Source organism: Dicentrarchus labrax, unplaced genomic scaffold (assembly GCF_905237075.1).
Source record: "Dicentrarchus labrax unplaced genomic scaffold, dlabrax2021, whole genome shotgun sequence".
NCBI lineage: Eukaryota > Metazoa > Chordata > Actinopteri > Moronidae > Dicentrarchus > Dicentrarchus labrax.
Window position 1 is genome coordinate 24,033,907 of NW_026136723.1, and position 27,233 is coordinate 24,061,139.

General features: G+C 38.3%; 2 protein-coding genes across 3 annotated transcripts; one reads left to right on the plus strand and one right to left on the minus strand.

Annotated features, from left to right (window-relative positions):
* The first annotated feature begins 309 nt into the window (after window positions 1-309).
* Window positions 310-3,924, plus strand: olah (oleoyl-ACP hydrolase). The gene is made up of 7 exons (XM_051391562.1): window positions 310-605; window positions 711-914; window positions 1,404-1,542; window positions 1,685-1,784; window positions 2,809-2,978; window positions 3,058-3,140; window positions 3,385-3,924. The coding sequence occupies exons 2-7, from the start codon at window positions 785-787 to the stop codon at window positions 3,525-3,527; spliced, it is 765 nt and encodes a 254-aa protein (XP_051247522.1). The 5' UTR covers window positions 310-605; window positions 711-784; the 3' UTR covers window positions 3,528-3,924.
* A 174-nt stretch (window positions 3,925-4,098) lies between these two features.
* Window positions 4,099-20,971, minus strand: LOC127358411 (sodium/hydrogen exchanger 3). 2 transcript variants are annotated; one of them, XM_051391494.1, is made up of 16 exons: window positions 20,456-20,971; window positions 13,392-13,694; window positions 13,042-13,202; window positions 11,952-12,030; window positions 11,599-11,776; window positions 11,269-11,489; window positions 10,963-11,165; window positions 10,760-10,849; window positions 8,532-8,602; window positions 8,313-8,442; window positions 8,056-8,201; window positions 7,513-7,636; window positions 6,912-7,085; window positions 6,416-6,470; window positions 6,230-6,316; window positions 4,099-5,598 (listed from the first exon to the last, which is right to left on the minus strand). In XM_051391494.1, the coding sequence occupies exons 1-16, from the start codon at window positions 20,760-20,762 to the stop codon at window positions 5,303-5,305; spliced, it is 2,625 nt and encodes an 874-aa protein (XP_051247454.1). In that variant the 5' UTR covers window positions 20,763-20,971; the 3' UTR covers window positions 4,099-5,302. The 2 variants fall into 2 exon arrangements, with proteins under 2 accessions (XP_051247454.1, XP_051247455.1); XM_051391495.1 differs by lacking the exon at window positions 20,456-20,971 and adding an exon at window positions 14,970-15,528.
* Window positions 20,972-27,233: the final 6,262 nt, after the last annotated feature.

Genomic DNA, 27,233 nt, shown 5'->3' on the forward strand with positions numbered 1-27,233 from the left:
TAATATATTATAATATTCTATATAAACACATTATTAGTACTAACTTTTGATACTTTAAGTAAGTTTTTCTGATGATTGAATGCTTCTAAAGAACCTTTACTTGAATACAATTTTGAATGTTGGACTTTTTTTTGTCGTGGGATTTCCGGTATTGCGCTATTTAACTTTGTCTAACTCGACGAAACCCTCCTCCTCCTCCTCCTCCTCCTCTTCCTCCTCCTCCTCCTCTTCTACAGAGGGAAACCCGTCAGGAAATACCAACTGTAGAACAACAACGTCACTTCCGAGAAACTTTTTTTTTCTCTGTTTCTATTTACGTCTTGTGTTGAAATAAACTCCTGTCCATCCATCCAGGCACCAAAAGACCAATAACACATGAATCCGACAGGAACCAGTAAAGGACGCAGTGTCTAATGAGTGTTTGAGCTGAGTGCATGGACATACACACTCCACACTGTAGATGTCTCCACAATCCACAGATATAACTTCTACAACAGCTCCCACACATAAAACCACAGAGGAAAATAACCAGGAACTAGTTCACTTCAGCATGAGGGACAACCACTGGCTTTCTAGAAGTTGATGGAGCTGCCAGCAACAAACAGGTGTGTCTTAACATCTTTATAACCCTCCCTGACGTAGTTTGAAACAACCTCTGCTCTAGGGTGAGTTGTTCTGTTGGTTGATGTGTGTTTTTTCTTCTCCAACAGAAGGAGGAGCACAGACTTCAGGCCCAGCAGATGGGAATCAGTGTTGGCTCTTCGCCCCTTTCTGTTGCATTAAGATGGAGAAGGTGATCAACTGTTTCAAGAGAAGGCCAGATGCCGTGAGCAGGCTGATATGCTTCCCCTGGGCAGGTGGAGGGTCCATACACTACGCACGCTGGGGCAACGTCCTCAACGGCTCCATAGAAGGTAACGCACCTGGAGGGGGGTGGTATGAGGGCTGAGGGCTGCAGAAATATGGCTGTAATTTTTTGTTTTTTAATAAAATGTTTGACAAAGGAGCTTTATAATGAAGAACTGTAGAGATGTAGAGAAGTCCTGGCCTACAAACTTTGTTCTCCAGCCCAAAAATGTCACAAATTCTTGATTTTTTGTTGTTTTTTTTCAGTTAAAATGAAAGATTGTGATTCAAAAATGATCTTTCTCCACTACTGGTGAATCATATAGCAATATCACAATATCGTGCAGCCCTGTAAGTGCTTCCCTCTGCACTGTTAAGCTCTACATTCATACTGTTTCTGACTGCTTACTGCTAATGTAACCTTTCACCTACAGTAAAAAGAAAACAAACGATGGAGGAACTTGAACGTGATGTCCTTGCACTGTGAAAACAAAGTGTACACATGTTACAGTGTGATTATATTTCTACCTGCAGTGTTTCTGAACCGTCTCTTTCAGTGTTTGCTGTCAAGCTTCCAGGCAGAGAGAGTCGAGCCAAAGAGCCGTTCTTTCAGAACATGCAGCAGATTGTGGACGAGGTTATCGGCGCGTTGTTGCCGGTGCTGAAGGAGAAGCCGTTTGCTCTGTTTGGCCACAGGTACGATGACAGTAGCATCACATCTGTCATGACATCACAGCTCAGTTATCTCCTGTGAGCTTCTTTGTGTTTCTCTGTTTTTATTCCACCACGTACATCTTTCTTGTCTTTTAACGTTCGCACTGTCCTGATCTGTTTTTAGTTTTGGTGCCTTCACGAGTTTCGCTGTGGCAGATGCTCTGAAGAGATTGCACAACCTCGAACCGGTTCACATCTTCCTGTCTGGTGCCTCTGCACCATATGTGAGTTTATTTACTACGTTTAACCACAGGTACAGTGGGTGTATGGAGGGGGGGTATACTCTTAGTTTATCCCCCAAGGGTGGCCATTCCAGCAAAGGATAAAAGCCCCCCGTGTTACAAACAGTGACATGTAAGACTTGTGTTGCATATTTAGCTCACCTAAAAATGAGCCATCATTATGAAATTGAAAAATAAGAGAGAAAGAAAATAAGAAATTATGAAATATAAATTTGTAATCTGCTATGGACACGTTTTAGACTAAATGATCCGCTTAAATTTAATGAAAAAAGAAGAGGAAAAGTATTTTGAAACATGTCTGAAAACTCAAGAATGTAATGTTTTTCAGTTAAAATATCTTAATTTTATCTTTTCAAGCAAATATTAGATGAATGCTAAAAAAAATCTATAATAGATATAATATATTAAATCAGCCACCCGTTAAAGTGGTCATACAACCCTGTTGCCACCCAGTGATTGTTGCTCTAGATCCGGCCCTGAGTGCACTAACGTCCAGATTTCCAGTTAAATTTGTTCCATCACAGGCCCCATAATATTTTATATTTCTTTCTTGCTCACAATGAGAATAATATTCCTTATGATGTTCTGCAAAGAAAAGCAATTTGGATAAACTGGTTATTTATTAAAATATAATCAGAGACCAATTAACTAAACTAAACCTGCATTGTGAGGCTGCAAATGTGCCTGATTGAAATCATTTTAATAATATGGTCAATCAGTCCAGTTGTGATGCCTTTGTGACACCCTCCAACATCCACAGCTGTCAACAACGTCTTAATTTAATATCTTTCGTAATATATATAGAGGAAGATCTTGAACTACACCATTAAATGTTTAATGACAGTTGCATAATGAGCAAAACAAACCTGTAAACTGAGCTGGAAGTAGCGTGCACGTGCACAAACATCTGGTTCCTTCTGTACACGACTGGAACAAACGAGCACTTCTAGTTCTCACTCCTTGTTGTCGATGATCTACCAGTAACGTACTATCTTTTATCTTTTAGTCAGAGACGCGTATAAAAACCCCAAAGAGAAGCGACTTATCCGATGAAGATTTTCTCAAGTGGATGAGTTCGATTGGAGGAACTCCTCCTGAGCTGCTGGCGAACCCCGAAGTCCTGAAGCTCTTCCTTCCCGCCCTGAAGGCCGACCTGCACGTTGTGGAGAACTACAGGTGCGCCGACTACTTTCTTACTTAATAAAATCTGGTTTTTAACCATTCATTTCACTGGAAGTTGCTGACTTTCCTGCAGGTGTAACAAGCCCGACAGTCCACTCCTCTCCTGCCCCGTCACATGTTTTGATGGAAAGGATGACATTCCTCATGACTTACAAGGTCAGTCCTCTGATGTTTACACACTCACTCTACCTCTATTATAGACAGAGCTTATGCAGGTTTCTGGAAGCTCAGTATCAGAAATTATGCAACATTTGGTCTCTGCAGATTCATTTAGTTTAGGAGACTGAATAGGGGTTTAAAGATGTGCCAAATAACAAAGTGTTCTAGAGAAAGACATCTGTTGTCTGTAAGTCGTCTCCATGTTTATGTCATTAATCATGTTCCTGTGTTTTATCAACAGCTTGGAAAAGCATCACGTCGGGTGATTTCACTGTCAGGATGCTCGATGGATCTCATTTTTACCTGAAGGACTCTGGGAATGAAAAAATTATATTAGATTACGTCACAAAGCACCTGGAAACATCAGAAATGGACTATTTATAATGAAATATGTACAGTCACTGTATTTTGTATCTAATTAGTTGTTTTTTTTACTAATTCATTGTGATGGAAACTAATTCTGTATAAGTTTCAACATATTGTGTGACAAATTTAATCAAACAACTTAAAGAGTCAGTCTGTCACTATTAGGGCTGCAATTTGTTGATAATTGATTAATCTGATTAGTTTTAAAGTAAGTTTTCAGAATAGAAAATGGACAAAAGATGGTGAAAAACATCACGTTAATCAGTTTGATGTAAAGACTTTGCTAAAAGGCTAATTCACATCTGCAGCCCAGTTTAAAATAACTAACTAAAATCTGACACCTTTACCGTGGGGGCTGGACGTAGAGGTGCTGAGGGGAAACAATTAGTTCATAAAAACGTTTAAACTTATAAAAGACTTTGTCTTCTTTTTACTGGGATTCACGTGTACACGGGTTTAATGGCAGGAAAGAAGTTTTACCTCATTTTATATTAGTTTTATCTGCTAAAAAAAAGCATAAAATTAGTGTAAAATGTTAACTATTAAATAGGCTAGAAATTATCCTGACCATTCAAATTAATACAAAAACCATTTATTATTATTTATTCATTATATAGACACTTTTTCAGCACCCCCAACTCTGTCTGAACTTTTCCTTTCCTCTGTATTTTGCTGAACATCAGTAGTGGTGGCTACTAGTCGTGAGTGTCCTTAGCCAGGCTAGCTATCGATCCCAAATCCAAAGATCAGTATGTTTTGCAGACAGATTTTATTAATAGTAAAGGTTTCTGACCCTGGTTCTCAACACATACAGTCTTAGTGAGGTAACTGGGCATGTTAACATGTATTAAATATATGTATATAGAGCAGCTACTTGCCACAATATTACATTTTTTTTTACAATAGTCCAACATTGATTTTAAAATAATATGAAAAAGAGAAAAGCAACAGAAAAGCAGCCCATGTTTGGCTTTTTGTTCTTGATAAATGATTTAATCAATTACTAATAAATTATAAGTAGTAGATTACCTTTCTAATAAAATCTAATCAATCAAACCAATCATTTTACTTAATACAGTGTAACTGACTCCAAAATACTTCTTTTTCTCCTTCATTTATTTCTAAATCGATACAGTTCAAAGGTCGTTCAGTCAAAGTGTTCTTTGTTGGAGGTACATAAAATATATCTAACCGATTTGAGATGGTGGAAACGTCCACATAATACCAAACTTCATTTGTGAATAAATATATTATGTCTTTATCACACATTTGTTTTTTTACAATGTTCTAATTCTTCAAGTTTCATTTTCAACCTCAAATGAGAAAAACACACAAAAATGTTATAATCAGATTACAGAGTTGGAATTATTTTCATATCACACAATTCATAAACATCTACATTGTTGACAAACATTTCTGCATTCAGGGATAAGGTACTCCACAGGGACTGGTCTGAAATGTTTGACTGGTTCACTATGAACCAGAGGAGAGGATGTGACAATGTTCAACGTGTGCTGCTAAATAACATGCCACTGTGCATACAAGGTCTCCTGCAGCTTCCCTCTGTTCAGTGAAGGGTGAAGTTAGACCAACAATGGAAGCTGTGTCAAGAGCACAAAGGTTATGGGATCGTGAATGTTTCGTTCAGACACTCAGGAGTAAGATTAAACATTGGCACGGAAAAGAAAACATTCCCTAGTCAATATTTTGAGAGTAGACAGTGCAAAGTCTTGAGGTTAGGTTCTGTCTTTGGCAGCCAGGTTAAAGGGAGATGAAGAAGGGGCTGCGTGCCGCTACATGTGGTCTCCATGTGGGGGTGCTGGTGGGGGCGGAGGCGGCGGCAGCTGGTCGTTGTCCCTCTGCTGCGCGGCAGGAGCGTCGGCCAGCATGAAGGAGTCGGTGGAGTGAGCGCTGATGCGAAGGGGAGCCAGGCGCCGCAGGTTGCTGGGCGTCCACGGCAGCCTCAGCTGGGCTCGCTGCGACGGAGCCACCATGCTGCTGTCAACCTCGGCCTCCGCCAGCCACGGAGGGATCTGCACCTGCGCCATGGGGTCCAGGTCTGGCATGAAGGCAGGATTCTCAATTCCAGCTGGATGAATGAAAGAAACTGAATTAGTGTTGCCAAGGTTTGGTGGAGAGTGCGTTAATTATTTACAGTATTTCCATATTTTAGTACTTTATACTTCGACTCCCCTACATTTATCTGGCAGCTGTGAGTTAGTAGATACTTTTCAGAATAAGATTTTAAATGAAACAATAGATTTTAAAAGACTAAACCAGTGGTTACGAACCTTTTTTGGCGTGTGCCTTAAGTTTTTTAGAGTAACTTCCCCTCTAAACTTTTCAAATGGTTTTATCTAAATAACTGTTTGAGGCTCATAAGGGTAAAATTATCCAATATTTCATAAAAACAGCAAAGTTTAGAGAAGATCCAAAAAATCTGTGGAGCTTTGAGTTGCAATACTTTGTGTTTTGTTTTCTTATCTGACCACTTGGAGGGTCCCAACCCTTATAATGCCTAACTGTATGTATAGTAATTACAACTTCCTGCACCTCGACCAGCTACAACAATATAATGCTTCCTTGATTCCTTGATAATACTTTTGTCCTTTTACTTGGACTTTTATGTGTGATGGAGTATTTCTAGAATATTGTATTGGTACTTAGAAGGTAAAGTATATGGTTGTTTCTTCCACCACAGGTTAGGTAGACATGTTTACCTCCAGCTCTGTAGGTGACCCTCATGGGGAATGAACTTGCCGATGCCTCAAAGCCGGAGGCGCTGTCTCCCTCTGAGAACTCAAAATCTACAAAGAGAGAGAAATTGTTTTTTTAAAAAGGGCTTTCATTAAGTGCTTCAACAAGACTTCTGATTCATTTTTTAAAACTGAAACAAAGATACAAACCTTCATCACCAGAATGGTAGGTTTTACTTTTGTCCAATGATTTTCCGTTTGGCATCTGCAGTAGAATAATCATTTAATTAGTATGTTACACTAAAACTAAGTTACAAGATGTGAAAAACAAAACTCTAACACACTTTGTGATTAGTAGGACGAGATATTATTTGTAATTTTTGGTACCAGTGGAGATTTTTGGTATAATAACAAATTATACTTTTTTATTACCTGACTTTAATAAATACAATCAAGTTTCTCTGATTCAACAGCAGAAACTAAAGTTTAAAATCTTAAAACTTATCTTAACACAATCAGTTGCACATTAATTGTCTCAATAAAATTGGAAAATAAGTTCTAAAGATTAGAAATCTGGTCAAATATTTGATGACAGCTTGTGATACTTGTTTGTTTGCAATTAATTGACAACCGAGGTTCAATATGCAGCCCTTATGTTATTGTTATAATGTAAATTGTCTAATAAAATGAATTCTGAGGCTCTGACCTTCTGCTGTTGGTCTTTCTTTAAGTGCTTAGTAATGTGCTTTAGTGGAGCGACGCCCATCTTTCCAGACTTAAAGGACTCCAAGCGAGTCCTCATGGTCCTCTGGAAGATCTCCTGCACCTCATTTTCATCTTTGTTGACATCGAAATGGCTCCGGCTGTACCTGTGTCGGTGCTATAAACCAGACAGCATAGAAACATAGAACAAGTCAATATGAGAATCTGAGAGCTGGATTTCGTTAAGACAAAGAAAAGTCATCTGACTGCCTGTAACTCATTACTCATCCAGAACCTTTATCATAAGTTTCAGTCATTGTTTTTAAAGGGACACTCAGTTCAGTTTACTTACTACAAACTGAGAGTGTGGGGTTTGAAAGAAATGGGCAATTAGGCGGCAGGAGGCCTCTAATGAAAGACACTATTGTGTTGCATCATGGGAAATGTAGGATAAGACATTTCTGAGGAATATTAGAGAATAAAAATCCAACTATACGAAAGTGCAATACTACATTTCTGTAGTTCCCTTTTAATATTATTATTGCAGTATATATAACGATTATATATAATGTATATATATATAATATAATGATGTGACTGCTTGCCTGTTTCCTGCCCTTGTACAGATGCTGCTGCAGCAGGTGGTGACTGTTAACGTCCTCTAACGGCCTCATACCATTCATGGTCTGCTCGTGCATTTCCAGGCTCACTGACGGCACAGGGTCTCTTCTACAGCGGGGAAAAATCATGACTTTATCACTCATACAAGAGATAGAGGAGAATTGGAGATAAATGGCCACTGCAAGGTAATTTCCACTAGTTTGGTTTGTTTCCAAGTGTGAAAACAAATGCTGTGACTGTCTGTGGCCACCAGGGCGCAGTGTCCGGCCAGATCTGAGTAAGCAGATGTTCAATGAACAAAGTAGATCAACTCTAGATTCAACTTCTTTAATTGTTGGCATGCTTTTGGTATCTTATATTTAAATATGTATACGTCTTTACATTCACAGTTGAAATGAAAAGTGTAAAAAGGAGTTTTTTAGTAGTATTGTTCTTAAAGAGTTTGTTCTCCAGCTGGCTTGTATTAGACTACCTCGCAGCTCTCCTGTGATTATGGTGTAAATCAGGTAAAAGTGTTTGCTGCTCACCTCATGTCGGACGTATCGCTGTAATCGTCGGAGGTGTCAGCCATGATGTCAGGCATGACTTCTGAGAAATCGTCATCAAACTTTTTCTTGAAGTCGATAAATGCAGTTTCATTGCGGACAAACTCCAGAGAACCTCTACGTTCACCCTGCAACATCAAGACATCAGAGTTTACCTTTACCAGCTGCTGCTGACCAGTACTGGTGAATCTTAAGGTCTGTTTCAGGTCCACAAATGTTTTCAGCACATTAACCCTCACCTCAGTCACGTAGCGCATAGCGTCCTTGAGGTTCAGCTTATGGAAGACTTTGAAGACGTAGTCGCGGTTCTTCCTCGCCGATGGCTTCATCAGAATGCACGTCATCCACTTCTCCTCAAAATTATTCCACCTTCACAGCGAGAGAAGAGATAACTGTAGCTTCATTCAAAGAGTTAAAGACACTTTACTTGTTAAAATGTTTAACACGTCTTTACATACTTGTCCCTCATGTAGTTGTGTCCTATTTGTCCAGATATATCCTCGATGGCAACAAGCATGTGATCAAACACCTGAACAACAAGAACAGAGATTCTGTAAAAGTTGCACTGTAGCCTGAAGAAGAAAATCCTCATTTAAGTGCCTGCCTTTCTAAGCTCTGTGTTGAGACACACTATTTCTGTGTTTCCACCAGAGGAACCTTCCCCAGGGAGTAGGAACCTTTGGAGGAACTGCGTCTAAATTAAATTAAGTTCTGGGGTCATTATTTTAGTCCCCAAAAAGTCGGGTAGCACTTTCCAAAAGTACAGGAACTTTTGGGATGGGGCTTTCAGCACTAAGTATTTGTGATTGATTGATTGAAGCTTCAATTGGCACTATATGTACGTATGTAGCATACTAGTATATATGTAAAAAGGTAAAAAAGTAATGCTTATGCTTGTTTTCTAAAGCAGTGGCGCTCAAATTCACCATTATAGACCGGTAAACTCAGTATTTAAAAATGGAGAGTGTATCGGTGAGAAAAGGTCTTTATGCTGAATTGCAGGTGACGTGTAAGTCAAAACAATAGAGTCGTCCAGCTGTGACAATATTTATTGATAAAAAAGAAATGGTATATGGGTGTAACCTAATGGGTGTAGACTAATTTGTCTAATCTTTGTGGGTCTTTAGACCGCGATTGGAAACACAGACAAAAAATAGTCTGAAGGAACCTTTTAGTTCTTTGAAAAGTAGTTCCTGGGACTAAAACTGGAAACACAGCTACTGATTAACAAATCCCTGGAAGCTTTTGTTGTATTGTGAGGAGAACCCAGGCTTCTATTATGGGAACCCAACTTGTTTCAGCATCTGAGCCACTCTCCCTTTTGGGTTTTGGCATTACAACAGCAGTATAAGTAACACTGAGGTGTAACCTCTTTCATCCAGGAAAGCCCAGAATTGAATTGGCCTTTTTCTTTGTTTTTGCAGATACATAAATAGTTGTGGAACCAAATGTGTATATAGTGGCTGTTTTTGTGTCTAAAAACAACAAGGAAAAACTCCCGCACACTGTCTGCCTTACTGTGGAAATGTTATATACCTGAATTAAATAAATATTTCAGCAGTAAGTGAGACAGTGTGACTGAGTTCTTATCGTTCTTAAGTTGCACCTTTCTTCTCTAAAAGCCTTGCATTAAAATATCTTTATCAATAATGTGATTGTTGATCGGGTAAGTAAGGGTAGTCAATAAGGGCTGGTCAGATGTTTAACACAGTGTTTAACACTTAGTGGCATCTAGCGGTGAGACTGCGGACTGCAACCAGCTGAAACCCCTTGATTCAACCAAAGCTCTCAAGAAATACAAAAAAGGCCTTATGAGGAGTTTGTTTTGTCCCTTCTGGGCAACTGTAGAAAGAAACATGGTGGTTCAACATGGCGGACATTCGTAGAAATAGTAGATAAAAACGTCTCATTCAAAGGTAACAAAAACATAACGATTCCTATATTCAGGTGATTATACACTAATGAAAACATACCGATGAATATTATAGTCCATTTTGGCCAATAGATCCTCCAAAATGTTACACACTGGACCTTTAAACTATTTTATAAATATATGAATAAAGGCATGTGATGCATATGCTTGTGTTAATGTATTCTAATATTTACAACACAGGTAACCTCAGTATTTAAAACAGGTAACGTAATAGGTTAAAATAAGAAAAGGTCCCTAAGCTTAAGATGTGTAAGTTGAATCAAAAGAGTTGCGCAGCTGTGATCATTTTTATTGATAAAAAGAAACTTTATATGTTGTAATTAGAGCTATATAACCTAATGGGTGTATACTGTAGAATTTTCCCAATCTTTGCTGAAGGAACCTTTAAGTTCCTTGAAAAGTAGTCCTGGGACTAAAAGTTCTGAGAAATTTGGGTGGAAAAGCAGCTACTGATTACCAGATCCCTGAGAATGAAACCTTTTGTTGTATTGTGAGGAAGGCTCAGACCAATGGCCTTTTGTCATTACAATAGCAATCTAAGTAACACTGAAGTGTAATCTGTTTTATCCAGAAGATCTGGAATTCAATTGGCCTTTTTGCTTTGTGAAACAGACCTGCATGTATGTAAACAAAAAACGTGAACTTCTGTCTCTAATAAACTCATCTGAACCAGCCACAGAATTGGACCTGAAGGATTTTTTCCCCCACACCTAGTAATGTATGGTTCTTCCTGTTGTTCAATTTTAAGATTACCTTGTCCTGCACTTTCTCTATGAGTGTGAGCTCGCCCACTGCAGCTCTCTTTACTTTAAGCCAGTTGACCAGAGGTTTCATCGTTATTCCCTGCAACAAACAGAGATTCATGCAAAAGTTAGCAAAATCAAGCAGTTATGTGTTTTGTGTAAGTAAGCTGTTTATTGTATTTTATCTTGGCAGCAAGACAGAAAAGCGGTTACCTGAAGAATAACTGTGAAGTACACCACGATGAGAGTAGTGCTGACCATCAGATTCTTCTCCTTTATTTTGTTCTCATCCAGCATCACAGCCAGGCCGTAAGCGACAGCCCCTCGCAGGCCACCGTAGCTCATAATCACCTGATCTATCAACTCCACAGGGACCAGCCTGAACTTGTTCAAGATCCAGGTGAGGAAAAAGACACCTGTAGTATACATGCACACAAAGACAGTCTGTTTTGTGACTTCTGACGTCAGATAATTTGCTGTTATGTACACAAAACTGACAGCAAAAAGACTAAATCTCACCGATGAATCTATACACCAAGACAAAGAGGAGGGTGAGGAGGATGAAGCCCGTGTTCCACACCCAGATTTCCTTATCGATGGCCGAGATGCCGAGGAACACAAAGATGATGGTTTCTGATCCGTTGGCTAAAACTTTCATGACGTATCTGACCGTGGTGACGGACCTCTCGTCCATGTTTGAGTTGATGTACTTTTGACAGCACATACCACAGAAGACGATCCTACAGAACAGAAAACACATAAACATTGTTGACTTTCATGCTTCCTTCCATAAATCCTTCTATATATGTAATAAAATGGAGACAAATAATATAAAAGAGATGTACTCACGAAAGGATGGCAGACAGGGAGAGCATCTCAGCAGTCAGGTAGGCGAGGTATCCCAAGACGAAGACGAAGCCTGGCTCAATGATCTGGATGTTTTTAGTGCATCTGGTCAGAAGAGAGATGAGCAGGCCGAACACAAAGCCCACGAGGGAACCACCAAATGCCACCACAAAGAAGGAAACTGGAGAAGGAGAAAGAGGACACATGGAGTCAGCTTGGCTTCCTCCAAAAAAAAGCCCTCTGTGAAAATGTATGCACACACACATCATCTCTGAAACCAACCCTCTGGTAGAGTCTATCGCTGCGTGCACAGTTACATTCTTCCCTATTAATGGGTAAATAAAGTCACTCCTTACTTATTCCTTTGATGATCTCCACAGCATCAATTTTGTCTCCTCCCAGTGACACAAACGCATCAAATACATTGAAGAGCACCTAAGAGAAGGAGAAAATAAATTGTTGTATCTTTGGATGCAGAATAAGGCAGAAGAAGATTAGATATGGCATACAGACATGCTATAATTACTGTATTTTTGTATTATTCCTTATCTGCAGCTCCTGTATTGTCTTTGCCTCTCACAATGTCTGTCTTGTGTTTTGTGCCTTAAATGGCAATTGACATTGTATAAAAGATATTACACAAATAACTTTATTTGCTTATTTTGTTCACGAACATGTCTTTTTAATTGGCCTCCACAGGTTTTGAATATTTTTTAGAAAAGTGTTTCCTTCACTTCCAGCAAATAAATTATTCATATCATTGTCACATGTAAATTGTTGATTATCCAGTTAACAGATGATGTGTGGGGCGTCATCTCATCTCATCTATTCATGATGAAGACCATTTGTGGTCAAAGTGTAGAATGAAAGAGGAACTGGGAACAAAGCAGCAGCGTGCAGATTATTGTAACACAACACCTGCAACAACAACAACAATATGTATGTGCGTGCAACATCTGATGATTACCACATTCAAATCCCCACAATTGGAGATTCTGACACGACAAAACCACAGTGCTTTTTTCCAATACGTCTTAAACCCTGTTAGAAAGGTGTGTAAAGTTTTGTGAGTGGCATAAAGGGACTACAACTTGCAACCCTGTGGTGTAGAACGATAAGTAAATCACACTTGTACCTTGAATAGAGTGGAATTTCATGATTCATAATACATACAACCACGTATTCTTATTAAATCAACCACCTCAAAGAGCGCTTTGAATGACCAGTGAGGGATTAAGCTCAGGCAATATGACACAACCTCAGTCAGGGTAAAGGTCCTTACTTTAAAGAGCATAATGTTTACATTCTTAATACTTCATGTATTTGAAGTGTACTTTCCATTGATGGATGTCTCAGCAAGCTCACAAACTGTCCTACTTCTTTAGTAACATAAAAAAATAAATAGTTAAGCACAGCAGTTGCACGGCAGTTGAATGGCATACGCACCACTGTCACTCCATCGTTGAGCAGCGACTCTCCAAACACCATGATGAAGAGGACCTCGTTGACATGGACTTGCTCAAACACGGCGATGACGGCTACGGGGTCCACAGCGGCCATCAGACTGCCGAAGAGAAGATACTGCAGCAGGCCGAGGTCCAGGTCACCTACAGCACACGGGGCAGGAGAGGCACTAAATTGGGCTTTTATTTAATTAGCTGAACAGGAAGTTGGAAGAACCTGTAAGAGATCAGGCCCTTCAATCACCCTTGCCTTAAAATCCAATGATTTGATGCCCTTTTGCATCGCAATAACTAGTAACACTATAACTATAACTACTACAAAGTTGCTCTTACCCATGGCTCCACCCTTGTGACACCCCCACAGCGACAGCCCCAAGCTGGCTGCGTTCCAGCAGGTCCCGATGACGGCGTAGATCAGGATGGCCCCCATGTTGCTGAAGAAGAGCTTGTTTGGCATGGAGTAGCCCGCGTCCAGGATGATTTGAGGCAACAAGTAGAAGAAGAACACTGTTGGGGTCAGCTTGAAGGTCTGCACCTTGTCAGCACCCCAAATAATCCCACCCAGAATGAAGCCGAAGCAGATGAGGAGGGCACTTTCTGGGATCACACTGGTCACATGGTGGTTGGCCTCGATGACTGAGAAAAGAGAAGAAAAAATATGGTTTCTCCTGAAATTGGACTTTCTCTAGCCAGCAAGTAGCAACTTCATATTAACCAATAACAAGAATGAATTTTCTTAGGATTTGAGACAAGCCTGTACTCAACTTTTGGGTCCTGGGACTGACAATGTTTAAAACACAATGCATCATAACTAAACCATCAAAGTAGAACTCTTTGCGAGGTTGCAAAATTTGCAAATGATCAACCGTTGAGCTCGACTGAGAAAGTGACACTTTTTGACCTGGGCATATGATTAACCAGCACGGTGGTACTTGCGACAGTTTAGAAATCTCTCTGCGTAACTAAACACAGACTTTTGCTTAAGGTTACTTGGATTAATGGCCTGACAAAGTGTCGCTAAAGCTTATTCAATAATCAAACCTACTGAACACGGGGCTGCACTTTTGTATTTCTGATATGTTCCATTCAAAAGTAGTGGGAGATTAAGATAAGGACACTTTGGAGGAAAGTCTGATATATTTCAATGTGGTGTTTACATTTGTACATGAGAACCCAAAGAAGCTTGCACGAATCTTTTTTCACAAATTCTAACACACAATGTTTTGTGGTATTTAGTATTCAGTGAGATAAAATATTAAACAATGAAGTGACTAGGAAAGGTCTAGAACTTCCACACAATCGGTGGTGCTTCCAACACAGTACAAACATGCATAAAAATAAAAGAAACTCTTCTGTTCTTTGGAACATCATGCTGTGTTGATAAGACAGCCAACCGTTCGCAGCCAGTGACACTATTTGTTACAATATTAAAGGCATATCACAGTGCATGGTTAAAGGCCCTCTCAATCAGCTTCTACCAATATCATTGGGGTACATACAACCGATGAACATCCGCAACAGCTTTCAGCCAAAGTTTGAAGAGTTATTTCACATTACAGATTTCTGTATTTATAGTTTTTATTCTTGCTCTTGAGTTGTCACGTATGTTCTTTATTTCAGAAAATGTAAGAAAAGACATCAATATGAGATATAATCATTCATGCATATGCAGTTTTCCTGTGTGTGTGCTAACAGGTCAAAATTGTAATTATTTTAGATTCGGTGGGTTAAAAATAGCTCAACATTATCTTCTTTGAGAGAGGAATTTGTTGAACTGCAACATCCAAACTAGGTGTGACATAACAGGCTGATGCTTCGCTATTTGGGCTCCTCTTAACTTCTTTTCTCATCTCATTTACCAATCTACATCATGAAAAAACACTTTTATTCCCTAAAATGTTTGTTACATACCTAATTTACCCAAACCAGCCACCAATATCCATAATGCAACTAGATAAGGGGTCTCCACGTGGTGCCACTTAAAGGTCACGATGGGTATTCCTGTGATGACGGAGCCATGGCCATGTTCAGTCTGATTCAAGTTCGATTTGGACGGATTCAAACGGGATTCTTGATGCGTTAGCGCCACGTCCCCATTCACCCGTGTGACCCCTGAGATGAGGCAGATCAGTAACACTGACCCCAACAGCCACAGGTGTACATATCCACAGCGTTGCATTTGAACAAATTAATTTAAAAAATAGTAAAAAAGAAAAGGGGCACTCCAAAAAAAAGGTCCTTTGTCTTGTGCCTGTGCAACCTCAGATGTCAAGGAGGTGATCTGTCTGTACCAAGGCCACACTGAACAGTGTGTCACACTCCCTGATCCCTCCTTTTTTGTGGCTTAGTGCGTCCTCTGTCTTACTCACGCTTTGTTTACTATCACTATCTTTTCACTACTCTATCTCCTCTTTCCCTCTAGTGCTCATCTCTGTGACGTTGTTGTATCCTCATTCCCTCCACAGTCTGTGGGTCAGCAGTGATCAGAAGTGTGCTGGACTCAGCCTTTTATATGTGCAGTATCTCCTCTGTGTGTGTGGGTGTGTGTGGGTCTGTGTGTGTGTTTAGGTTGGAGGATTAAAGGGGGGGTAACGGATGTCCAAGAGAAGTCTCCAGTTATTCAGTCACATTTAAAACACTCACCAGTCATTGCTTTGTTTGTGCTTTCCGGTCTCTAACGCATCTACTCTAGTTTGTCATGACACATTTATTGTGTGTGTGCGTGTGTGTGTGTGTGTGTGTGTGTGTGGGAGTGAGGGAGTAAGTGATGGAGCAGAGGTCATGTGATAGATGTGGAACGAATACCTGTGTGTGTTACTAAGAAGGAACATTTACACTGGGTTGTCTCACAGCTTTGGGCTTAGTAATGATTGACACTTACGTTACTCAACCCTGGTTAAAGACTCCCAGTGCCTTGACGTGAGAGAAATTAGAAAACTGTCTACTTGCAGTCCCTAAATAAACTCCTACTATGAAATAATGAAGCTATGTTCCAGTTAATAAGATTATTCCTTGTTTTTTTTGACTGTCAATAAATCCAATGGAAAGACTGAAATACCTGTTATATCTCATTCTTCTGTACCATATAGCTCCATTGTTGTCCAAACTATTAAAAGTACACTATTGAACTGGGTGACATGTTCCTTCATTTTGATGAACATGGGCCCTGTAGTTTAATCCCTCCGTCCCAATGCGGTAAATACCGTACTATAGCACCAAGTCTGTCTGTATCAAATGCAGTATTTACTCTTGTTTGAGTAACATTTACTATAAACTAAAGTTCCCAGCTGTTTCAGGAAATGATTGAGCCTTTAAAAGAATGAAACAGTATATTTGTGAGACATTATCAAAGATGTATGTGTTCAGTAGTAATCAATGGGCTTGAGTGCCATAGACAGAGCAGAGAAGATCGTAAAGTATTAAGAGACTTTTTGATTTATTCAACATCTCAAATTTATATTACATTATATGATTAGCCTACATTGCGAAATGGACTCTCCTCCTGTAAATACTGTACTTACTCCCATAAGCGCTGATTCGCTGAACCTGTTGCATTATGATCTGCATGTTGTTTGTTTCTTTTGGCCAACAGTCCCATACTGTTTGAGCAGGACAAGGGACAATAGCCTCATTGGTAAGATGAACTGGTTTAATGATTTGATACGCAAGCTCTCACACAAGCACAGGTGTGAACCACTATGTTAGTTTCCACTTCAGTTAGCTGCAATATGTGACTTCACCACTAGATGCAACTGAAATCCTACACACTGGTCCTTTAATATAATTCAGCATAATGTTTAACGACCAGAACTAAGTTTGGTCGATAGAATAATGGAAGCAGATTTATGTCTAATAGACCTCTTGTTGGTTTCTGGTGTGATCTAAATACTGTAAATGATCCAACATTAAACTGCATAGCCTGCACTGTCAAGCATGACGTCCCCTGTTCAACCTTATTAACTAATGACCTAATATATCTTGCTTAACAGCGACTGGCCTTAAACTTAAACCTTTCAATCATTCCAAATTGGCCACAGCTCTGTGCACACCTGTAAACGAGAGGTCAACTTCATGGTGAAAACGAGAGGTCATATTAAGGTTGTTTATCAGACTGGGAGGTGCAGTAGTTATTGTTTGTCAGGCAGTTGTGAAAAAACTATTTTTACTCCATGAAATGTGTCATTTGTGACCATTACAATTGGCTACACGTTCTTTTCAAATGAGTAAAACAAGACAATGAACTTAAATTACAACATTATGAGGGTGGACCTGTCAGGAGTGAAAAGGTCAGAGACACTGAGAGTAAAAGGTAAATGGACTGCTAGTCTTAATATACGTCATATTCACCCATTCACACACTCAAACTGTCATGCAAGGTGCCAACTGCTTATTAATAACCAATCCTGTTTACACACATTCATTAACCGACAGCACAGCATCAGGAGCAATTTAGGATTCAGTATCTTGCTCAAGGACACTTCAAGATGTAGTTAGTGACTCCATGACCTGAAATTAACCTAAAACTTCTGAAATGTGTAATAATTCCAGTCTGATGATACAAAATGTTTCCGCCCATAGGAGTTATTTTAATGCACTGACTGACAGGTGAAAAGGAAGCTTTCCAGACCCTGACGGACTATTAAACCTGCATTTCTTGTCCATTGTCCTTCAATTAGCGCAGAGCTGAGGAAATTGACTGCAGTGAGGAGGATGAAAGAAAGCAAGCATTGTAAATCTGTAAAGAGGAAATAAAATTTGTAGAAAGAAGGTCCCTTTGTCTGCACTTAAGTAAACTATGTAGAGTCAACATTTATAGCATGCACATATTATTTGTGTTTTGATTACTTTGTTCCACTTCCTTTAATTATAAATGTACACTCTTAACAAGAAGTTTCCAGTTTCTAAACATATTTAAAGTTATGTACATGCTAATCTTTTTCCGCAGCAGAACACATTTATTACAATGTCGTCCCGACTAAGCCTTATCTCTAAAGTGTCTAAATTTAATCCCTATGTGAAACAGCAAACTTTATAGAGGTGTCTTCTAATCCTTGTGTAAATGTTTGCCCTCTACTCAGCCTTTTTTCTTTCTAATATTTTTGTTTAAACAATTTCGAGTGTGAACTCTAAATTACCTTAAGGTAAAAGTGTGCCGATGTTGAAATATGTTGTCTTTTGCGATCTTTTTAATTCAAGAAATTTGCTAAAGGCCTGTACTTGCTAATCAGTTTTTAGATTTAAATAAACTTAAACTATGTTGAGTCAAGTATTTCACTTTTCACCAGAACTCAAAAGACAAATGTTAGTAGCTGCAGAAACCTTCTATCTCTCTGTTCATTAATAATCTCTCATGCAAGTTACTGTCAGTACAAACACAGCTGTAACATTTTTCTGCACAGAAGCAGCACAGATTAACGCTGAAGCTGCCAAAACTGACTTATCTAGTGTAACTATTTGCAGACTTTAAAAAAAAAGTTAGCTAGTTGTGTCCTATTTCATTGTTTTGTTATCCACACAGTCATTTCCTGCATCATATACTGAAAATCGCAGTCCCATATTTATGTCACTGGAGGTGTAAACACATGCACACTCATTCATTTACATTGTCCACAGTGCCGCAACCCAGTTACGTCTGTTGTGTTTACATGAAATACTAATGACCATGTTCTGTGATCACAACAAGACAAGAACTGAGGCTTCATCTGGTGAGATATCTAACAGAGGTCAAACTCTCTTTAGGCCCCCATTTGTGTCATTCAGGTCCAATTAAATAATTAAAATCTAATAAACACATTTTTTCTAATTCATACATATTTTATAGACCCAGTTGCAACCAAACCCTAAATCTTGGAACGAGTGAATGGATGAATAAAATGAGAAAGATACCCTAAATATCTGCTTTATGGCAATGCTGGATTTAATTAAATATACATAATCAGATACTCAACCGCTGACTACATGCAACAAACTTGCCATTTACAAATCACCCCATCAGCCACACAACGCAACCAATGCCAGACCAACACCGCACAGCCAGTTGAATGCCGCCGCATCCACTGTTACATCAATTATTGTTGGCTAAAGTCAACACTGTTTCATAATTCATAAATTCATAATTTAGTATCATGCGTCACGTTAGCTGGTGAAGTAATTTTGCAAACGTTTCCAGATCAGCCCCGGAGTCTGAATGAAGCTTACTGACAGCATTTTTCTAGCTATCTTACAATTTGTCCACAATAGCAAGCCATATCAGTGATCACAATACATTTCACAAATTTAGTTTTTAATTTGGACTTTGTGTTGTGATGGGACGTTTCAATTATGAGCTAATGTTAACTAGTTGATACTGCACATAGAGGCGAGTAAAAATCAGTCCACAGGCAACCGAGAAAGTCAGGTAAGGTCTCATTTTTAAAATGACGTTACAACACGTTCACACATTGGCAATAAAAGTGATTCATATATAAAAATAATACGTACAATGCTTCAGAATCTTACACATGGAAACTTTAAAGCCTCTACATAAAACTTAAAGGATGTTTTTGTGTTGATTCTGGCGCCCCCTGTGGACAGAAGCGGTAGTGTTCCCACTGCCTTGTTTCATTGATTTCAAGGGGAATGCGACCCCGTAGGGATTAACAATAACTATATAGAAATAGTCATGTTCTTGTTTGTTAACATAGAGGCAATTTTCAGGGGGAATTAATCTATATATTCACTGATATAAGAGGGATGGATACACTTATTATAATTCAAAACAAATCAACAAGATCATAAACTCCAGCTTCCAAGGAACAGTTCAATGAACACTTAAAAATCTGGACATAATAACCTCCACGAGGGCAGAATTTGTAGTTTTTGCGTGGTGTACCAAATAAACTGGTAACATTACATTTATATAATGTATTCACGATACTTAACGACACTTTACATGAGTTCAAATCATCATCAAACAACACAATAACTGTGTATTATTCGCTTTTAAAAATGAAACTACCCTACAGTATAAAAGTAGTTAAAATTAGCTCCCCCTCAACACGCTGCCACATTAAAATGCTCACATGTTAACACATCAGTAATAAAAATCCAATATATGAGAATACAAGAGCAATTCCTCATATTATTTTTACTTTTGATTCTTAAAATGGAGTTTGCTGATAATACTTTAGCCTAAGTGCAGTTATAAATACAAAACTTTTACTTGTAATAGCTGTATTTATACTTTAACTTAACTAAAGGATCTAATTACCACCCTTACATTGAAGTATTCATTCTGCCCTCTATCAATCTACCCTCAATCAAATGTTACCCCTAATGAAGCCACTCCATCACATTTATCAAAAAGATGTCTCTAAGGACAGATCAGCCTTCCATGCACAAGAGTTGTTAGGACTTACCGAGTTTGCAGAGCCAGCTGACCAGGATCCAGAGGGCCACCAGGTATGGGGTGGAAACATGCTCCCACTTCCAGCTCACAATAGGTAGAGTTGTGATGGGCCCTCCTCCATGACCACTCTCCCCATGTGAGGTGTCACTTGTCTCACTGCCTGGGTGCGTCCCCTGCTCGGAGTCCGAGCCTGAGGCGGTCCCGTGATCACTGCTCGCCGTCGTGAAGTGTTCTGTGTTATCATTTGCCAGGCTCGGGCTTGTGGACACCATCAGCATCATGCAGAGGAAAAGTGCAAATTGCCAAGTAGCTGCCATGGTTGTGGAAAAATTGCTCCACAAACTCTTAGGCAACTGTTATGTAGGTTGGGTCAAGTGCTCAGGTCAACCTCAGATAGGGTGTGAGTCTTTTCATTCCTCGTCTGTGTGTCCTTCTAGCTTAGGTTTCTTTCACTTTGTTCTTACATATGTCTACATCTTTATCTAAGCTGAGCATTGTGGCCTCTCTGTTCTCCTCTCTGGCAAGGATGCAGCTTTTTACAGCAGGTGAAGCTCAGCCCATCCTGATGCTAGTCTCCACCCACTTTGTACCCAGACCAGCTAGTTTGGCCACTTCACTCAATGGAAGATTTGATGCTCTACTCCTTTCATTATTGACTGTGAATGCTTTATACACTTCTCACTGAGTATAAACCTTTTGTACAGAATTTATTGTAAAATTTTAGAAGCAACCCTTTTGTTGGATTCCTTGTACTTTTAAAGTCCTTTTACAAACAAATTTCAAGGAATCCTGTTGTTGTCACATATAAGAACTTAATAAGAGCTTGGTTAAAGTGGGTGGTATATTTCTCCATTTAAAAAAATATATATAATTACATCCCACATCTTTTTTTGACCATGAATTCTACTTTTACTTGCCAGGTTAAGGGGTCACTGCTTTCCACTCCAGCATGTTGACTGATTCTGTTCTGATATTAAGAGACTTATTCACTAACACTTAGTCTTAATCTCATTTCTTTTTTATCTTAAGACAAGAAGCTGCAGTTAGAAAAGCGCTTATCCAATCAGACAAACAGCGTTGTAGTCAAACGTTGTCAAGATGCACACCGGAACCAATGACCAAGGATTAATTTTACATAGATGCAATGTTTTCCCAGATTCGCGTATAGTGTCTATTAGAAAATCAATTAATGAAAGGAAAAAATTAAGAAGAGTGCAGATCTCCGACAATCAACGGAGGTTTGCAAAGTGTTTTTTGTTTAATATAGTCTCAGTTTGATTTAAGATGCATAATAATATTGTAACCAAGCGTCCTGGGTTCACCTGACTCTCTAAACTTAATAAAGAAGCAATAAACAGTACCATAAGTCCAAACTTCTCAATTTAAACATTATTTATTTAGAAAATTAATAACAGATGTAGAACAGATGTTGCCTGCATGTCCCAGAGGAAGTTATTCAGCAGGTTAATGTTTTTGCATAGATCAACAATTAACCAGTATCATGGTCAATTCCTCAAGTTTATAACAAACCAAATTTTCTGAAAATCACTTCCGAATTCAGTTAAAATGCATTGTATTATTTATAGTGGACATTTTCAATTCAGTTTTATTTGTAATCATAAAAGAAGTTTACTCTGTATAAAATGATTAACAATTCCCACATAAACATCACACTTTTTTTAAACCGGTAACAATTCATGCAGCCTGTTGTGAGAGGTTGCAGGGAGACGGGAGAGTTACTTTCCTTGTTCAACCCTGCAGGTTTTTCAGCACAAATATAAAAATATAACACACATTTCAGGTATGTTCACCTGCATTTTTTACCTTCACTTTTACTTTTAAAAGTTTAAACTAAAAAAATATAATTTTCTATTAAACACCTAATGAAACTAATTCTATGTAGATTGACTGTTGTCATCTTAACCAGGATTTCCTGGAAGAACAAATATACTTGCCACCTTCCTGTCTAAATAAAGAATAATAAATCACTAGAATGAACTGAGACCTCCTACTGGTGGCTTCCTTCAGTGAAACAGAGCCTTCTGTCCCTCACCGTATCCTTGTCTTTTTGTGACTATCTATGTGTGTATTTCTCAGTGTTTTACATATATAAAGTATCCAATGATATGAGAACAGGAAGGCAGTTTGACCCATTTGTCTCCCTTACTGGAAAGGCGGGCGCCTGCACCCCCAACCTTCCCTCCTCATGCCCCCACTGCACAACAGTGACTCTGTTGAGCCACTATACAGGTGTGTTTAGGTGACAGAGACTTGCAAATGAACCTTAGTTTGGACGTCCCGTTCCTTTTCCATGAGTCGTTAATCAAGATTTGCCTCCTTGTTGGGCAAAATTCCCTTAGTTAAAATTTAAACAACCATATTAGCTCCTATTCTCCTTGGAAGGAACCTCGGGATACTTTCATTCTCACTCTGGATAAGTCACGGCATACATTTATGACATTGAGGAAATGTGCGCTTAGTTCCTTTCGAGAAATTTAATATTTTACAAGTCCCAAAGAACAAATGTCCAGATAAGAGAGTGTTTAAGGAAATATTTTCCTGATGTTTGTCTCATTGGCATAGAGAGCTGGGGATGTTTAGTGAGGGTAATAGACAGGGTGTCTGTATTTGCCTTTCAATGAATCAGACTGAGACAGAATTCTTAATCGGGCTGTCTTCAGTTGAACTCTGGAACTGAATTTATATCCTGTGTGGCAGATGACAAAATTAGTTATTAAGAAATCTCCAAACACACTTGTCCTCTTTCTTCCGCTCTTGTTATTATTAGCTGCATTAAGCAGAAAATAAAACTCATCTTAACACATCAAACCACACTGAAACCTGCACCGTCAGCTGTTCCAGGGACACCAGCATGGACTTCAGGAGACATGTTTGCACGGCAGCTCTGTTGACAGTTTATGAGTAAACTGGCTACATTGATTGCTTCCCTGTCTTAAGATAGATCTGTCTGACCTGTGTCTAAGGTCGGTGGTAATCAACGGGTCTTTCTGAGGCCAGCAGCCAACAAAGATGTGCCTGTGGTTCTGACTTGACTTACTTGTTGAGAGGAACCAGATAAGACCACCAGGGGTTGTGGTATAAATTAAAGAAAAGAATGACCTAATGTTATTATAATTAGATTTACCTGAGTCACAAATGTAAGAAATCAACATCAGTTTGTAGTGAAAGTGTCGTGAAAGTGTGATTAGTCAACAATTTTATTCCAAACCAACAAAATTAAAATAATCAACAAATCTGATAAATCAATTGTTTGTTTAAATTATTTATCAAGATCAACAACTGATGCTAATGGGAATGTCATTAGTTTTGTCAGTATTTAGTTTCAAACCCAAATTTTGGACAAATTTAAAATCTGACCTGATGATTGCGCTAAATGAAAAAATCAGAGGCTCACCGAAGTTATTACAAATTATCCTGACAATGAATCTAATGTCCAAAAGTTGTTGAGACATTTCACATAAAAGCACAAAGCTCAGCCTCATGGTGGAGATTCAGGGCCTCATCAATGTCATGTACAACATTTCCAATCCATCTGTTAGACGTTGAGATATTTAACTGTATGAGTGAAAACTCTGACCTGCAGGTGGCGCTAGATATCATCAAAATAATGAATATCTGCACAACATCTCATAGCAATCCACATTAAAACCATATATTGTCAAAGGGCATACTGTGAACTCTGTGCACATCTGTCAATCAATTAATCTGACGATATACAGAAAATAACAGTTTCAGGCAAAAATGAGAAACATTCTCTGGTTCCAGCTTGAGAAATATGAGGAGTTGCTGCTTTTATTCATCTTATATGATTGTAAATTTAATATCTTTTGGTTTGGGACTGTTGATCGGACAAAAGAAACAATCTGAAGACGTCACAGCCGGCTCTAAAATAGCCTTGGATAACATTACTCAATATTTCCTGACATCTTATACAGTTATAAGAGTTATAGTCGTGTCTGAACAATAGTGTTTAAGGGCCATACCTGCAGCTCAGTGATCGTATGTACACATAGCCAACTGTGCACACAGTAGAAACACACAGTGCCACACAAAGCTCAGACACCACCAGAGTATGTCACTCTATAGATTTAAGCACAGACCGTGTAAACTGATTGTTGTGAGAACTTATTGTGATAGGAACGTTTACGGTGGAGAATGATGAGTCACAGAGAGGAAGAAACATCAGAGAAAGTCAAAGAGATAAAAACCTAACTGGAATTTCCCTCATTTCCCCCAAACAACACCTTATTGATTGATTTGGCATGCTTGTATCGTTTAATAAATATCAAGGAGAAGCCAAATGACTCTGCTTTTTTATTCACGCTCACAAACCCTCCACATAATCAATATATATTATATTGATTAATAATTATCTGAACCATTTTTAAAGACTACAAAGTACTTTCAATCATGACATCTACAACAAACCCAAATAAGTGGGATTATTCTTCTCTATCAGACTCAATATTGTGCACATCTTTACAACACAGTCGTTGTGACAAAAGGGGAACAAGGAGGTCTTAAGTAGTCTGAAACATAGCACAACAAATACAACTGCATTTTTCCCACTACTATATGTAGCTGTTTAGTAAAAGTCACTGCGTGTTCGTCTGCCTCGCAGTCTGTTTATGGTGTCAAATTACAGAGGAGAGGATGTTAAATAAGAGCAGTGAAACCTGCATGGACATCAGTCAGATGAAGGACGTGTTTAGGTTTACAGTTCAAGTAAGTAACACAGAAATGTTGAGCCAACATAAGAGGTGACCTTTGATATGTGCACCAATCTGGTATTATTAAGCTTGTACAACCCCTATAGTTTATTATAATTGAGGAACAGGGGATGTCTGCATTATAAAAAACACAGTGACACAGCACCTTAATGCTGCGTTACACACAGAAAGTGACCACAATGACTTCGGTACTGTACATTCAAGTATCACCGCCACACCCAATATATCATTTAACACCTGATAGATTCTGCAGACAAACATGAGTCAGCTTAAAAATTTACATTTCTTTCATAGCAGACCATAAGATTTGTCACTTACCTCAGAAATGTATCAGCTCATTCAGGATATCTTTTGTTTTAATATTGTTGATTGGTGTGAGGAAACCCTCAGCCTTCCTTTGTGATGCTGTTCAGAGAGACAACAGAGCAAACAGAGGAGAAAAGTTTGAAGATTGTCAAAATAACACACCTGAATTAACTCTTTATTAAAACTTTATTTTACAGACTTTACATGGTGAGATGTAAACAATAAAGTAGTATCTTATTTACATGTATTTATTCTATTATTTAACTATTTCAGACAGCTATTACGAAAATGCAAACGTCTTTATTAAAATTATTAGGCTTATAATTGTAATTATTAGGCTACTGAATAAAAGCCCGGGCGGTTGTAAGAGCATTAAACTCCAAGTACCCTTAAACAGCTGAACTTAATTCATGCCCAGAGTGCTGCAAGTGATCTGACGGCCACTAGAGACTCCCATAACCTCATCACATACGCACAATAAAAACAGAATAATCAGTATATGATACAAGCACTAGTCTTCTAGCCATTACTGTTAAAAACCACAGGTGTAAATAAAGTGAATGATTAATAATGCTTCAGTTTCAAGCTCACCGTGACACTATTGTGGCTTACTGGGACTCTTGAATAGAAGAAACCTTTAATATATTGTTCTTAGTAACGCCTGTGCTTTGTCTGCTATAAACTTCAATAAGACAATAGCTTAACATTACATTAAAACTATTCACTTTCTACTACAGCCTTGTCCTGCAAAGTACGCAGTCAAAACAATCAAAAAACTAATGATAAAAGGCCATCAGGTAAAATAAAACATTGAATATGTCTAAAAACAAAAGGCCTATTAAGTAGTTAAGATTGTTAAAAATAGAAAAAAAGACAGATGATTGATTCATCCTGCAGTTATTGTGTTCATTATTTAGGTTCATTGAACAATTTATTGTTTTACATTGAATATAATATGAAATATCCATACTATATGTCAGTAAGTGAGGGGTCGACAGTTTACTCAATGTTTATAAAAGGGTAAATTACTGTATTTAATGGGGGGAAATATCTCAGATAAAAACTCTGATAAATTATTATTTAACATCAGAACTTTTAAGACCTGAACACAAGATATTTAATAGTAAGAAAATACATAATACAGACAGAGAATTGTATAAAAACTTCCATAAAATATCAGGAATGTAGGTTAAGTGTACAATTTATCAGTTATTGTTATTATATTAAATATAATGTGAAATAGCCATGTCCTGTATTAAAAATGTATGCAGTTAAAACAACCAAAGAGCTAATTATAAAGCATCAGACAGAATAAAACACTGAATTTATCTAAAAAACAGAAAGAAAATACATAATACACACAGAGAATTGTATAAAAACGTCCATAAAACATCAGGAATGTATGTTAATTGTACAGTTTATCAGTTATTCTGTACTGTTATTGTTATTATATTGAATATAATATTAAATATCGATTATATGTTGATAGTGAGGGGTCGTCAGTTAATTAAATGATAGAAAAAGGGTCCCTGAAGGAAAAAGGTGGCAGTAAATGACGTTATTTAACGTAAAAAAAAAAAGAAAATTCTAACATTTCATCAACAAAAACAAGATAAATCACAATAACACTAAATATTATAAATAAATAAATAAAAAACAATAAATACTTAAATACCTGTTGACTCGTGCTAACGGGCAGTGGGGGGCGCGCGCGCGGCGGCGGCGGCGGCA

What these genes read in the sequence shown, in the direction of transcription:
- olah (XM_051391562.1), top strand. Translation starts at nt 785, where the DNA reads ATGGAGAAGGTGATCAACTGTTTCAAGAGAAGGCCAGATGCCGTGAGC. An exon ending in CCTCAACGGCTCCATAGAAG is followed by an intron (nt 915 to 1,403) that starts GTAACGCACCTG and finishes CGTCTCTTTCAG; the next exon opens with TGTTTGCTGTCAAGCTTCCA. An exon ending in TTTGCTCTGTTTGGCCACAG is followed by an intron (nt 1,543 to 1,684) that starts GTACGATGACAG and finishes ATCTGTTTTTAG; the next exon opens with TTTTGGTGCCTTCACGAGTT.
- LOC127358411 (XM_051391494.1), bottom strand. Translation starts at nt 20,762, where the DNA reads ATGGCAGCTACTTGGCAATTTGCACTTTTCCTCTGCATGATGCTGATG. An exon ending in CTATGCGCTACGTGACTGAG is followed by an intron (nt 8,202 to 8,312) that starts GTGAGGGTTAAT and finishes TTGATGTTGCAG; the next exon opens with GGTGAACGTAGAGGTTCTCT. An exon ending in TGTACAAGGGCAGGAAACAG is followed by an intron (nt 7,086 to 7,512) that starts GCAAGCAGTCAC and finishes TCTGGTTTATAG; the next exon opens with CACCGACACAGGTACAGCCG.